This window comes from Maniola hyperantus, chromosome 3, assembly GCF_902806685.2.
Source record: "Maniola hyperantus chromosome 3, iAphHyp1.2, whole genome shotgun sequence".
NCBI classification, from domain to species: domain Eukaryota; kingdom Metazoa; phylum Arthropoda; class Insecta; order Lepidoptera; family Nymphalidae; genus Maniola; species Maniola hyperantus.
Window position 1 is genome coordinate 13,618,128 of NC_048538.1, and position 16,110 is coordinate 13,634,237.

General features: G+C 38.6%; 2 protein-coding genes across 2 annotated transcripts; both read right to left on the minus strand.

Annotated features, from left to right (window-relative positions):
* Positions 1–53: 53 nt before the first annotated feature.
* LOC117996457 (uncharacterized) lies at positions 54–15,097 on the minus strand. The gene is made up of 10 exons (XM_069509531.1): positions 14,952–15,097; positions 14,304–14,543; positions 13,009–13,182; positions 11,507–11,661; positions 10,382–10,528; positions 3,553–3,640; positions 2,509–2,748; positions 1,711–1,884; positions 1,059–1,207; positions 54–385 (listed from the first exon to the last, which is right to left on the minus strand). Exons 1-10 carry the CDS (start codon positions 15,048–15,050, stop codon positions 235–237), a joined length of 1,617 nt encoding a protein of 538 aa, XP_069365632.1. The 5' UTR covers positions 15,051–15,097; the 3' UTR covers positions 54–234.
* On the minus strand, positions 4,158–8,515 carry LOC138404714 (15-hydroxyprostaglandin dehydrogenase [NAD(+)]-like). Its single transcript, XM_069509447.1, has 5 exons — positions 8,406–8,515; positions 7,858–8,097; positions 6,650–6,823; positions 5,800–5,939; positions 4,158–4,778 (listed from the first exon to the last, which is right to left on the minus strand). The coding sequence occupies exons 1-5, from the start codon at positions 8,502–8,504 to the stop codon at positions 4,628–4,630; spliced, it is 804 nt and encodes a 267-aa protein (XP_069365548.1). The 5' UTR covers positions 8,505–8,515; the 3' UTR covers positions 4,158–4,627.
* Positions 15,098–16,110: the final 1,013 nt, after the last annotated feature.

Consider the following 16,110-nt stretch of genomic DNA (forward strand, 5'->3'; position numbering starts at 1 on the left):
TAGGCACAAGTTACAATGGTTACACTGTATTACACTGCTTGATTTGCGCACACTTTAAAAATTAATAAGGGTGAATTACATCAGTTCAAAAAAAGGTTTCATAATTACTTACCTACTGGTATTTTTGTGAAAGTACGAAGAAGAAAGTGCTTTATTAAATCAAAAATTAGACGAAATATCCTTATACAAGTGTAGGTTTTCAATCATCACCAATTATTATTTACGAGCTCTAAGCTAGTCGTAAATATATTCACTAAATAGTTCAATACTTTGATCATAAGTGTTGGTAACATCGATGGCTGGCTTATCACTGGTAGATATCCAGACGGTACCACTTGCACCTTGCTTGTATGCTTGCATGACTGCATTAGCTGCTGATTCAGGACTGAAAACAAAAATATATCACCGTTATAAGTCCCGCAAATTGCTATTGTGCTGGAACCATGTCTCATCGAAATGACGTCATTTTACGTATATTTGAGTAAAAAAATATACCATCAGCTCGAAACTTCAGTCTAGTGATGACGTTACTAAAATGGCATTTGCCATACAATGCCATGGCATTAGCAATTTGCGGGATAAGACATATGCGTTACATATTGTTAATATTACCATTCTTAATTCGAAATTGAGTCTTATCACGAAGGTTCATTTTAAAAATACGTCTTTTTTTTTAAATCTTTATTTTTGACGGGGCCTTATCGCATTGCGATAATGTCGCCCCCGTATACAAATCAACTTAATATGTGTATTAAATTTTAAATACTAAAAACCGCAAATAGTAGTGTGCAGAGCGTCCTCGCCTGCTCCGATGAGGGGCAAGCTAAGATGCTCTTGCACACCCCTACATCTAAATGTCGAAACAGAACACGTCGTGTGTAAATGTGAAAATGTTCGTGTGTCGAAAATCCGTCTTCTAGCCCCATAAACTGCCGCTATACAAAAAATCACGTCATTTTATTACTACAGGACAAGACCCTATTATATTACATAAACAAGTAAATTAAAAAAGAAGTTATCTAATAAATGATGATGATGACATGACATATTTTTCGTACCTTTGCAACTTGAATTTTTGTGATCTTTCTGATATTGGTCCTACAGCACAATTATCAAAATTTTGTATATTTTCCAGTATCGGTGTTTTTGTCACGCCAAAACAAACACATAAAACACGAACTCCACTTCTTGAAAAATACAAATCATCCTAAAAAAATTTAAACCTGTAAATATTTACTTATACCAAAATCTTGCTGTAGGAAACTACGATAGTTATGAAGGAATTATACACCTCATGGCTATGGTGAAAGGTGGTAATTTAATGCAATGGTACCTGGTATTTCATGAATGTGTCTTTGATTACTTATCCTTTATCCAATGATATATAAAATACCTTCCATAATATGATACCCCACTTGATATAGTTATCCTACTTCAAAAATTGAAAATACTAATTATTAGTTTATGACCACAATTTAATTTTTTTTCTGTGATGTAACCCTAAATTCAGTTTATAGCAGAACCTATTACCTGCCAAATTTCATGATTCTAGGTTAACGGGAAGTACCCCATAGGTTTCTTGACAGACCGACAGACTGACAGACAACAAAGTGATATATAAGGGTTCCGTTTTCCTTTTGAGGTACGGAACCCTAAAAACGGTCAAGTGATTACCTTTAAAAATAAGGACACTAATAAAAATGGACTTACGCCCAAACACGTGCTGAATTTGAGGACACCGCTTTTAGTAGCGCTGTAAATTGGAAAAATTGCAGCATCACATATTGCCGCTACTGAACTAAAATTTATTATTGTACCACCTTCTCCACCTTTCTCTTTATTCATTATGTTCCAAGCATGTAACGAACTTGTTATCAGAGATACCTGTACATTGTACAAACAATATAAGAAGTCGGTTAAAAATAACTTCAATTATGACAAACTATCTAAATATTAGCTTATGCCGGCGACTTCGTCCGTGTGGACTACTCAAATTTCAAACCCCTATTTCACCCTCTTAGGGGTTGATTTTTCAAAAATTCTTTCGGAGCGGATGCCTACGTCATAATAGCTATTTGCATGCCCAATTTCAGCCCGATCCGTCCAGAAGTTTGAGCTGTGCGTTGATAGATCAGTTAGTCAGTCAGTCAGTCACCTTTTCTGATCTATCAACGCACAGCTCAAACTAAGAGACGGATCGGGCTGAAATTATGACTTAAACATGAGCTAAGAAAGTAATTTTGAAAATTCAAACTCTAAAGGGGTAAAACAGGAGTTTGAAATTTGTGTAGTCCACGTGGACGAAGTCGCGGGCATACGCTAGTATAAGATAATCTCACCATCATTTATTCACGAGAATGGTTTACTATTTTTACATAATATAGGTACTTATGAGCTTCACATTTAGTCTCTAGAGTAGGAAAGGAAGCCGAGGCAGTTCAACATGAATTACCTAAATTAAATTAATACTTAGATATTCATGTGGAATTTATATCAGTGGGTACTCACCAAGTTAATGTTTATTTCCATCAAATAAGATTCGGAGCTATCATCTAAAATCCCAGCATTATTCATAACTATATCAATGTAACCTATTTCATCGTTCACCATTTTGAATGCTTCATACAGTCTTTCTTTGTCCGTAATATCACATTTTATGAAAGTTGATTTACTTTCTTTGTGTTTCTTATTTAGTTCCGTTTGTAATGCAATCCCGGCTTCTTCAGCTATATCCAACATCGCTACATGCTATGAAATATAAATTCTTAATAGTTTATTCATTTGAATGCATCATCATCATCATCATTAACCAATAGACGTCCACTGCTGGATATAGGTCTCTTGTAGGGACTTCCACACGCCACGGTCTTGCGCCGCCTGGATCCAGCGTCTCCCTGTGACTCGTCTGATGTCGTCCGTCCACCTAGTGGGGGGTCTTCCAACTCTGCGTCTTCCGGTGCAAGGTCACCATTCCAGCACCTTGAGACCCCAACGTCTATCGGTTGTACGAACTATGTGCCCTGCCCATTGCCACTTCAGCTTTGCAACCCGTTGAGCTATGTCGGTTACTCTAGTTCTCCTACGGATCTCCTTATTTCTGATTTGATCACGTAGAGAAACTCCAAGCATAGCTCTCACCATCGCTCGCTGAGTGACTCTGAGCTTTCTTATGATGCCCATAGTTAGCGACCATATCTCGGATCCATATGTCATCACTGGCAACACGCACTGTTCGAAGACTTTGGTCTTCAAGCACTGAGGAATTTTGGATAAGAAGACATATCGAAGCTTGCTGAACGCTGCCCAACCGAGTTGGATTCATTATTACATTTGAATGCATTATTACTTATTGCTTTCTCTTTAACTTTGACTAACGTTCTAAGCTCTAGCATTACTACTGTAGTAGGATTGCCGATGGGTAGTACCGCGGGGAATAAACGAATAATTTGTCTTGGATCTTTAGCATAGTAAGGAGGCCCAAACTCACTAGATACGAGTGATATTATTTAATGTACCTACTTATAAAGCTATGTAAATTAAGTATGTAAGTACCTTAACGTCTTCGTCAAGTAAAGATTTCACTAGAGCTGAACCAATTCCACCTGCAGCACCGGTCACCAAAACAATTTTCCCCTTCAAACTGTATGCCATCTCGAATTACAGTAAAATACAGCTAAGTTATACATATCTGGAATATACAGGTTATATTATAATGCCTCACGCAGACGACCATAAACGGGAGGTCCGTTTATGGTCGTCTGCGTTTGTCCTGCAAAAGTTGACGAAAAGAGAATAGCAAGACTTACAAAATCAGAGTCAGTGAGACCAAACCTAATCGACCCAATCCGATGCTTAAACAAGGATAGAATCGAAATCCTTATTATAAATCCAAAAGTGTGTTTGTTTGTTGGTTTGTCCTTCAATCACGTCCGATTTTATACTAAGTAACTCAATAGCATAAAATCGGACATTGTCAGATAAAACTCAGTCTAAGGCAAAAGTCGGGCGTCTATCTTCGGCTTTAATGTTAGTTATCTTTGTAGTAAGCAGTATGTACACACAACCAGCATAGTTATCTGTTTATTTGGTAATACAAATAAAACCACAATAGATAATAATTGAATATTTATTATAATATAATGTAACTCGTTTAATCATTTTAATTCTCGCTAGCACAAATATAGAAGTGCAAGTGCGCAAAGTGGAAAATTAAAGTCAAGGCGCGTTTGAATATTTTAGTATGGAGCCTGTCCTGCCTAGAGTGGATTTCCAAACAGCAAAAGGAGAATGGGACTTATGGGCCTAATGTTGACAAGTTGAAAATATATAATTTTAAATAACCGGCCAAGTGCGTGGCGGGCCACGCGCAGTGTAGGGTTCCGTAGTAACAATCCTCTTTAAAACATCATATTTTACAAACGGATCTAGAAATCGAAAAATGATGTTCCCACGCCCACATGTACTTTTAAAAGACCTATTCAACGATACCCCAAACTATGGGGTAGACAAGAAAAAAATCATCCCCACTTTAGCTGTATAGGGGAGTCAAATATATAGAGAAGACAAAATGTAAGTTCTTTTAATGGGTCATTTGGTATTCGTACCTACTATTTTTTTTTGTTTTCTTTTAGTCGTAAACACAGTAATCAAACAGTTGTATGCTTTTGTCGTGCTCGTTAGTAATATCTAGCGCTGGTTTGTCTGTGGTAGATAACCAGACGCTACCACTTGCACCTTTTTTGTATACTTCTATGACTGCTTCGGCTGCTGATTCTGGGCTGAAAATTAAAAATATAATGACCACTAACCATGAACATAAGCTGATAAGCTGTGATAGCCTAGTGGTTAGGACGTCCGCCTTCTAATCGGAGGTCGGGGGTTCGGAGCTATGTGTGTTTTAAGTAATAATTAAATATCACTTGCTTTAATGGTGAAGGAAAACAACGTGAGGAAACCTGCATGCCTGAGATTTCTCCTTAATGTTCTCAAAGGTGTGTGAAGTCTACCAATCCGCACATGGCCAGCGTGGTAGACTAGGGTCAAACCGTTCTCACTCTGAGAGTGAGAAGGGTTTTCATGATGATCATGAATCATGAACAGCCAAGTAGCTAAGACCATAAAGATAAGACCAACAAACGGTGAAAGCCTCAAATTCGGGGGGTCTGGGGTTCGATCCATACCCCTGACTTTTCGGATTTATTGCTTGTTTGAAAGTTCTACATAATGTTCTCAAACTTGTGCGACGTCTAACGGTGCATCCACACCGCAGTTATCTTTTGTGGAGCAACATTCTGCAACACGGTAACATTAGGTAACAATCTGTAACTTTTGTGGCAACATAATTATATTAACAACTAGCTGATGCCCGCGACTTCGTACGCGTGGATTTAGGTTTTTATAAATCCTGTGAGAGCTCTTAAATTTTCCGGTATAAACAGTAGCCTATGTCCTTTCCCGGGTTGCAAGCTACCTCTGTACCAAATTTCGTCAAAATCGGTTGAACTGTTGAGCCGTGTCTAGCAGACAGACAGACAGACACATTTTCGCATTTATAATATTAGTATGGATAAATAACTTTTTGTTGCCCGATGTTGCTGAGTAACCTTTGGAAAGGTTGCTCCACAAATGTTAACTGCGGTGTGGATGCACCGTAATAAAATCCGTACAGTACGCGACAGAAAATATTGTACATTGAACTTTAGAATGAGATTGATGAGGGAATCGAACCCAGGGACCTTCCGCTTATATTACCACTGCGTCAGGAAGGTTGTCTTTAGTCGTTGATGCTATGTTTCGTACCTCTGTAACTTAAAGACGGCTAAATCCCCCTTGACGCTGTCATCAAATACTTTAGTTAAATTTTTTAGAATAGGCGTATCGGTCAAACCAAAACACATTGTTAATACACGAACCCCACTTCTTGAATAATGTACGTCATCCTGAAAATAATAAAATCAGTATCAATTATCTCTATATATAAAAACGAATCGCTGAATGTGTTGCTAAGCGCAAATCTCGAGAACAGCTGCACCGATTTCGCTAATTCTTTTTTTATAATATTCCTTGAAGTAGGTACGAGGATGATTCTTACGGAGAGAAAAATTTAAAAAATTGCCTGAAAAAGGTTTGTCTTTCCATCATTTGATTTTTTGCAATAAAGACCTGGAGAGTGACATAGGCCACTTTTTATCCCGGAAAATCAAAGAGTTCCCACGGGGTTTTAAAAAAACTAATTCCACGCGGACGAAGTTGCGGGCATCAGCTAGTTATTTATAATATCTGACTTAAAAGATTTGACCTAGAATCATGAAATTTGGCAGGTAGATAAATCTTATAGCTAACATTTGAGTAAAAATCTGACAACCGTGAATTTAGGGTTAGATCACAAACAAAAAATTAAATTGTGGTCATGAACTAATAATTAGTATTTTCAACTTTCGAATAGTAACTATATCAAGTGGGGTATCATATGAAACGTCTTCATCTGTGTATTCTAAAACAGATTTTTATTTATTTTTATGCATCATAGTTTTTGAATTATCGTGCAAAATGTCGAAAAAATACGACTGTAGTACGGAACCCTCATTGCACGAGTCTGACTCGCACTTGGTCGGTTTTTTTCTAATCAAGTTTTACTATCTTCACTTACACCCAAACATGTACTGAATTTTAGTACAGCACTTTTGGTAGCACTGTATACCGGAACGAACACAATTTTACTTATTGCTGCAATTGAACTGAAGTTGATGATAGTACCACCTGATCCACCCTTCTCTTTATTCATAATCTTCCATGCATGCAGAGAACTTGTTATAAGAGATGTCTGAAATAATAAACAAATATTAAAATAACAGACATTATTATTTATTGCAATACATCCAGAACGCATGAGGCCTTAGCTTTGTAGGTACTGTAGTCCGTAGTATTTGAGTACCTATAGCAAAAGCCGCCCAACACACCAGGGATGTTACGGAAGTGGTTATATCGGAACAGAATTCGGAAGTTTTTGATATTGTTTGTCAGAACCGGAACCGAAATCGGAACCGGAATCGGAGGCGGAGGCAGAGGAGAGATTTGTTAAAGGCAGGTCTAAAAAAAAAAAAAATTACACACAATATTCATCAGTTATTATTTTCTTATTAACAGTTAAAAAAATAATACAGGTACGTTATACCTGGGTGTTGAAAATAAAAACCGTCGAATCGAAAATCTAATTTAAAATCTTAAACAGTACCTAATAGTAATGAAGTTAAGTACTTAGTATCAGCATATTCGACCTCCGATATAACTTCCGATTAAAATTTATCGGAACTGAAATCGGAAGCAAATTTTGAAAAAGTTCTAGCAAAAATGCAGGGAAAAACAGAAGCAATCATTGCTAAAATTTCATTTTATTGATTGGCAGAATTTATGGTGCTCTTTTTTATTCATAATAGGTAAACGCTTGACCACAATCACACCTGATGGAAAGTGATGATGTGGCCTAAGATGGGACGCGTTTACCTAGAAGATGCCTATTCACTCTTGTTTTAAAGTTGTAATTGGTTATAGGAAACACATATCGTGGAAGAGTATTCCAAACCGTATGAGGAATGATGACGCAAAACGTTTCATGCGTGTAGATGGGATGTCGACAACATAAGCATAGAAACTCGCTCGATGTCAAGCGGTTCGGTGGTAATAATTGTAAAGGTCACAAGATCGAAAAGTTCCTGAGCACACTCTCCGAAATATATCCTATTAAACACCGATAAGCTCTTGCTGCGCACCCATCGTCATACTTCCCATTCGGTGTGATTGTGATCAAGCGTGATTAATACGAAAGCAAGATTTATAAATTAAATAATGGTCAAGTACCAAGTTAATATTTATTTCCTTCGTGTATGATTCTGGAGTGTCATCCAAAATGCCAGCACTATTAATAACCACATCGATGTTTCCGTTTTTGTCTCTTACGTCCTTAAAAGCTTCGAGAAATCTTTCTTTGTCAGTAACATCACATTTTATAAAGGATACTTTATTTTCTTTATACTTTGTGTTCAGCTCATTTTGTAGAGCTATCCCAGCTTCTTCAGTTACATCCAGCACTGCTACGTGCTGTAAATAAAAAGCGACTAATACTTAAATATTATAAATGGGAAAGTGTATCAGCCTGTCTGTCTGCTGCGTTTTCAACAAGTTTTACGTCCCGGCGGCGACGGACGTAGGCTACATTTTTAAAAACCCTTAATCTACAAGGACAATGTTGGGGACATTATCTATTTATTGCAGAGGTAGGTTGCATTCCGGAGACGGACATAGACTAAGTAAGTAGGTAGGTACTTTTTATGCCGGAAAATCGAAGAGTTCCCAAGAAATTTTTAAAAACCTAAATCCAACCGAATGAGATCGCAGGAAAAACTTACCTTTACGTCTTCCTCAAGTAGACGTTTCACTAAAGCTGCTCCAATCCCACTGGCACCACCGGTCACAAAAGCAATTTTTCCGTTCAAACTATACGCCATTTTGGACCTATTAGGTATATTATCAAAGCACTGTAATATTAGCAACGATAGATACAAACAGTAACTACAGATTACATCACAGGTGGTAGGATTTTTATTGATGTTATAATGGTGGGGATTATCATGCTATTATCGTGCTTATATTTTTTTAGGGTTGCGTACCTGTTTATTAAGCGAAATTTGATCTCTAACTTCGAAAAGAGAAAACAAATAGAAATTTCTGTATGAAAGATGCTTCGCAAAATCTTCGGTCCAGTCAGAGAAGCCGATAGAACTTATCGCTACCTGATGAACTTCGAGTTAGCTGGTTGATGAGAAAATGATAGAGATACACTGTTAGGTCACGTAGATAAAATGCTGAGCGATCAACAAAAAAGGCAACCCAAAAACGATGGATAAATTGCGTGGAGGCAGATCTGCAGAAAATTGCAAAATTCATGAAAGAAAAAATATAGAAAGTATAAAATATAGTAGAAATGAATGAAAGAAAATAGTAGAAAAGGTTATAGATCCAAAGGAAATAATTAATAATATGTGAGTTTTGATCTTCTATATTAGTTTATATAAAAGGAGAAACTGAGTGACAATATATCAACGACGCGACGTTAGAAACTTGTAATTTGCACTCCTATGAAAAATTAATTATTGGTTCAGAAATTCCACTCAAGCCAAGCGGTTGGTCTAAATCTATACTGGATTTTTATGGGTCTCGGTAGTTCTATTACAAAAAGAGATCGGCTTCGTTGCCTTGTATACACTTGGGGTGCACCAAGGGTGAACCATGGACCATTTTTATTTAGGTAGGTATGGGGTAAATCTTCTCAAAAATATCAAAATTTATCCCATACCTACCGTAATAGAGACGGAACCCACAGCGTGTTATCTCTACCGAGATTTAGATGACCTTGATTTTTAATATTCATACAGCTGTAATGGCTAAAAATGTACGCAGATATCTAATACTATCTTATTTACATAATAATGGCCGATCGGTTTCAGTGTGAAGATTATCATAATGATTAATTTTATTTGTGTTTTAAATACCTATTACCTCTCCTACCTACTCTTGACACCATGACGGGAAGTGTTAAAGATGTTAAGCCACACACCTACCGAAAAGATGCTTGTTCGGTGTTTCTTCTCTCTCTCTTCTCTCAAAATTCTCTTCGCCATTTCATCCTTGAAGCTGTAGATTTTTTTAAATTTATAGACCAGCGCCTGGCTGCAGAGTTCAGACCGGCTGGCAAGTGATGCAGCCTATAGAACGCGCTTGCTTAGAAGATGCCTATTCACTCTTTATTAGAAGGTACCCATATTAAAATTGGAGGGAAAAACTGATGCTGGAAGTGCGTTCCATCTCCTAGCGGTTGGAATTAAAAATGAGGCGGATTTTCCTCCTTATTCGCACGTACACGTGGAATTTCGATGAAGATCTTCAAGCAGTCTAGTCTGCACTAGCCCTTGAGTGTTTCTTATAAAGCACGAAGTCAGAAGCTTACGATAGATACCCTGAATGAAGCGAGCTTGCGAGGCCGAGTAAAGCGAAGGAAGGTGGTAACTGGTGAGCGAAGTTAGCTGGTGTATTGAAAGGTCGAGTAAGTCACACTTAGAATACGTCTATCAAAATGACTTAATAAATTATAGGTTTTGCTGGAAAATCTTAGGATTACCGTAATTCGAACTTTTACAGTAACATGTATATTCAGATCGATTTGAGTCAGCCATAATATGAAGCAGTCAAAGACACGTAGAAAGTGCCGACCTCTGCAGACGCTTTCTACATAACCAGTAGAAGCATCTCTGGCAGCTCCCACAAATGGAACTCGAAAAAATTAGAGATATATCATTTTTCAAAGCAATTTATTTATTTGTTTCATTAAAACACAAGTGTACTAAATACTCCATAGCCCTTCTTTATAACATCAGTGACGTCACGCACGGGTTTGTCTGCAATCGATAGCCATGTACTGCCGCTTTCGCCCCTCTTAAGAGCCTCGATTACCCCTTTAGCTGCAGATTCTGGTCTGAAACAAGATTTTGAAATTAAACACCAGTTATCTGGTGATATTATTTAATGGGTTGGTTTTTACATAGGTTGGATGCGGGAGTGCGGGCGTGGCAATTTTAGAACTAAGTAGATAGGTACCTAGTAACTAGTTACAACTTACATGTGAATTGAACGTGAACAATCAAATACTTACACATAGGTATTATTATAGATAGGTACTTCAACCATACTAATATTATAAATGCGAAAGTGTGTGTGTCTGTCTGTCTGTCTGCTAGCCTTTCACGGCCCATCTGTTCAACCGATTTTGACGAAATTTGGTACAGCGACAGATTGCATCCCGGGAAAGGACATAGGCTACTTTTTATCTTGAAAGATTAAAGAGTTCCCATGGGATTTTTAAAAACCTAAATCCGAACCTAAAACCTAAAACCGAAGTCGCGGGCATCATCTAGTACTTCATACAATAACTACCAAGGTAAGTACAACATTTCGCGAGAGATCTCGCCGTCACGCGACAAAGGAAGAAAACAACGTGAAGAAACTTGAATGCCTGAGAGTTCTCCATAATGTTCTCAAAGGTGTTTTCATAGCGCGAGTGATATTGTTTGATACTATCCATCATGTCATTATTGAGAATACTATTACAAACTTACGTTTGGGAGCGATATTGTTTGATACTATTCATCATTTGTCATTATTGAGAAAACCATACAAACTTACGTTTGGGAGCGATATTGTTTGATACTATTCATCATTTGTCATTATTGAGAAAACCATACAAACTTACGTTTGGGAGCGATATTGTTTGATACTATTCATCATATTGTCATTATTGAGAATACTATTACAAACTTACGTTTGGGAGCGATATTGTTTGATACTATTCATCAATTTTGTGATTATTGAGAATACCATACAAACTTACGTTTGGGAGCGATATTGTTTGATACTATTCATAATGTCATAATTGAGAATACTATTACAAACTTACGTTTGCGTGCGATATTCTTTGATACTATCCATCATGCCGTCATCAAGAACTTTGTCGAAGTGTCCTATCTTTTCCTTAGTTAGTAGAGATGTAGCTGTTGCGCCGAAACATATTGCTATTACTCGAACTCCCGTTCTAGTGTAATAATCTGGCAACTGAAAACATCAAAGAAAATATCAGTCCTTCTTAGGTATATCTAGTATGCGATCAAGTCGAAATGGCAATCGGGAAGGGAACGCCCCCGCACAGCCCCCGCGCTAGCCCGGTGCAGGCGAGCGCGGGTGTCGTGCGCCATCTTAACTTGTCACGGATTATACCTACTTGGACCCGGCCGATCTTTACTCACCAATTTTCAATAGGTATACCTATTAACCCTAAATTCCCGTGGGAACTCAAGAATACCTATCTAACGGATCTGCCGAACTAGTAGTCCAAGTCTAAGCCTACGAGCTGCATAAGACCAGATGTTTTATAGACCTAGATATTCATTGATAGTTCTATCGCGCAATTGGTCGCTTTAGTCTATTGCTAGCTTGCGTCCACGGTGATCTTGGACTTGGACTAGTGCGCGAGAACCCTAATGTAAACTTGGAAATACTTAAAACAGTTCTAAAAATATCATCCAAATCGTTTGAGCCGTTTCCGTGTAATCAATATAGATTATATTATTTAGAGTTTCTTAATCAGTATGAAGATTTATGTAAGTGCGCAAATTATAACATTACATATCTTCATACTGATTAAGAAACCGACCAAACTATCGGCCGATAAAAAGTTTGTGCTCTGCGGGGGCTCTTAGCGTTTCGGTACGATGCCGTGTAGAAACCAAAGGGGTAGGGGGTTTTTTTTTAAATAGAGATAGCGAGCAAACGAGCAGGCGGATCACCTGATGTTAAGTGGTTTTATAAAAACTGCTATACCTACCCCTTCCAGGTTAGCCTGCTTTCATATTATTAGACTGCATGCAGGTAGGTAGGTCGAAAATAATGTACGTACCTTTAAAAAGAGAGAACGGTTTTGTAGAGCATTGTCTCTGTCGTTAAGACCGACAAAACGTTACATAGGTATGAGTGACTGAGACAACGCTCTACAAAGCCGAAGTCTCATTCTAAAGGTCGATGTACCTACTGTAGTAGGTACTGTAGTAAATAAAGCTGTGATAGCCTAGTGGTTAGGACGTCCGCCTTCTAATCGGAGGTCGGGGGTTCGATCCCGGGCTCTAACTTTTCGGAGTTATGTGCATTTTTTGCATTTTAGTTACTTAAATGTCTCTTGCTTTCACGGTGAAGGAAAACATCGTGAGGAAACCTCCATACCTGAGAGTTCTCCATAATGTTCTCAAAGGTGTGTGAAGTCTACCAATCCGCACATGGCCAGCGTGGTAGACTACGGCCAAAACTTTCAAAACCCTTCCCGCTCTGAGAGGAGACCAGTGCTCTGTAGTGAGCCAGCGATGGGCTAATCATGATGAGGTACTGTAGTATGATAGTAAGTATACTTACACCAAGGCAACTGCTGAATAGTAATACATAACTCTTTGTACCAAAATAGATTGGTAGCAGCGGATTTATATGTAATGCGGCTATGGAGGACATGTTCATTATGACACCGCCTTTACCACCTTCGTCCTTGCGCATGAGCTCTAGGGCTTTCAATGTGCTTGTAGTAAGAGCAGTCTGAAATATGTATGATAAAACCTCACGAGTAGATATATAGACCAGAGGGGAAGCTTCATACTAGCGGCTGGCTGTAGGTTCACTCACTCTAGCGCAGCTCACGTACACCACGACGTGTCACGGACGGTCCGTTTGCCGCCAAACTGGGCGCACGGAGCGTCCGTGGCACGTCGTGGTGTGCGTGAGCTAGTGTGAAGCTTCCCCTCTGGTCTATAATTATAATAATATCTACTCGTGTGATAAAACTACAGAACGCGACAGGTCGATATGGCAATCGGGGTATGAGGCGGGGGGGACCTCCCGTACAACCGCACGTCACCCGCGCCTTTGCGGCTGTGCGGGGAGTTCCCTCCACGCTTGCCATCTCAACCTGTCGCTTACTTATAGCATGTATACCTACGCGTAAAATTTAACTCTTCACGCGCCATTTTAGCTTTTTGTGTCAAATTTCATGTCAAAAGTACTATTTTAGTTTAGTACTTATTTTAAAGGTGAACCGTACATATAACATGACAGTTGACCAATAGAATTAAAATGGCGCGTGAGGAGTAATTTTGTACGGACTATTTTATGTTAAACAATTGCGGTTATTATACAATAGAGGGAATAGGGATGTAGTCAAATCAGCGACTTTTTATCAAACGTCAAAACGCTCGCTTGTATGGGAGCTAGAAAGAAATACACAGATGTGACGTCATTTGTTGGCGTAATTTGGCGTAGTTTTTAAGTAAAATCGATAAATTAAAGTGGTTAGCAAACATATTATAATAAAACTAGCAGTGAATGTATATTTTACGAATTTTGGAAGACCCTCCAGAAAACTTAATTTGAGGTACCTACTGAAATACTAAGTGTGCGAAAACTTGAGGGTGAATACAAAATATTGAAAACCGCGATTTCAAAGATAATGATGTTAACTAAGGCATGTACAGTACGCGGCAGGAAGTATTGTACATCGGTCTTTAGAAAGACATTTCGGCTTTGTAGACCATTGTCTCTGTCAGTCATACCTATATGACGTTTTGTCGGTCTCAACGACAGGGAAAACGCTCTACAAATCTGCTATCTCCTTCTAAAGGTCGATGTGATTACTTTCGGCCGTGTGCTGTAGGTATACTTACGACATTGACTTCAATTTCCTTCTTGTATTTATCTTTGGCATCGTTCATGATACCAGCGTTGTTAATGACGACATCAATACACCCTTGCTCCTTAATAACCGCATCGTAAGCAGCAAACAGTTGTGAGTCGTTTGTGACGTCACATTTGAAGAATGTTACCTTCTTCACACCATACTTGTAGTTCAGTTTGTTTTGTAAGGCCACTCCAGAGTCCTCTGCAACGTCTAGGTTTGCTACATGCTGAAATTGAAAAAAAAAACAGGTTAGGTGCGAGTCAGGCTCGCGCAACGAGGGTTCCGTACTACAGTCGTGTTTTTTCTCCGACTATTACTATACCTCCGCTGCCCGTCCGTCCGTCCGTTCATCCATCTGTCTGTCTGTCAATCTGTCTGTTTACACAGGCAATTGAAATTCCGCAATTCCAGGCAATTTAGTCAATAATTATGACGTCACGGCCATATGAAGCAATTTACTACTAATACCCAGCAATACCTGAAAATTTCAGCAATGTTAAGCGAAATACCTACTTGCTCTAGACTTGTTCCACTTATTGCTCCAGAGTCCAGATCGATTCATGCGTGTTGCCGAGCAACAATAGCTTTAGAAAATGGCCATTTGCGCACCATCGTCGAAAAAGCAAGCACAAACCTTCACATTTTCCTTCAGTAAGAGCTCAGTCACTTCAGCACCTATGCCAGTAGCACCGCCGGTTATAAGAACCACTTTGTTTTTCAAATCGCACGACATTGCAATGATTCGCGGGCGACTATCATAAAATCATTTTTACTGTTACATTTATACTTATATACTACTGGGACCGATTCTCTTGTCCACAATCTAAACTAAATTAAGAGGTATAAATCTAGTGCTATCCTTTTCCGCAAGCAACATTATGAAAAAGATAGGTAGCAATACATTTAGACGCAGCTCAGGCGCGGATCCAGCCCTCAAAAAAGGTTGTGGTCACAGCCACCCGAAAATCGGCCAAGTGCGTTTCGGAGTATGAATTCGCTCATGATCGATATAGTGCATTCTTTACATAATATTATCCCGGTTAATCCAGCCCGGATAATCTTTTCTGTGCCATTTAGGCAAGCAACAAAGATTTAACTCTGTGAAGAGTAGAAAAATATGTCTCTGCGGTAGCTATACGCTGACCGTGAGAGTTGTTTTTTATTTTATTTTATAAAAGCATTGGGTAAGTATTCTATATTATCATCAGCCTATCGACCTGAATAGACCGTGAAAGTGTGAGGTCACAAGTCTATTAGGATTGTGGGCATGCCCATCGTGCCCACAACGCTGGATCCGCGCTTGCTTAGACGTGTGATTTTAGTTTAGCTTTTAGATTGTGTACAACGGAATTAGCCATTAATTATGTATTCTTATGATAATATTATAATTAATTTATAAACGAGCTGATGCCCGCGACTACGTTCGCGTATTTTCCGAGATAATAAGTACCTACTACCTAGCCTATGTAACTCTCGGTCACCTCGTGCAAAAATCACGTCAAACCGTTGCTCTATTGTGACAAGATTGAAGGACAAACCATCAATTTTATAACATGGGATGGGTAGTGATACCATACTACATCAGTAGATATGATACGAAAGTGTGTCTTTCTTTCTGTCTGTCTGTTACCCTTCAACTGCCGATTTGGACGTATGGTACGGGATAGCTTGCAATTCGAAAACGGATATACTTACATATAGGCTATAAGGCCGGAAAATTAAAAAGTTCCCATGGGATTTTTAACCTCCCATCCTTTTTACAGATTTTGCTTTTGATACAAATATAGGTGGCT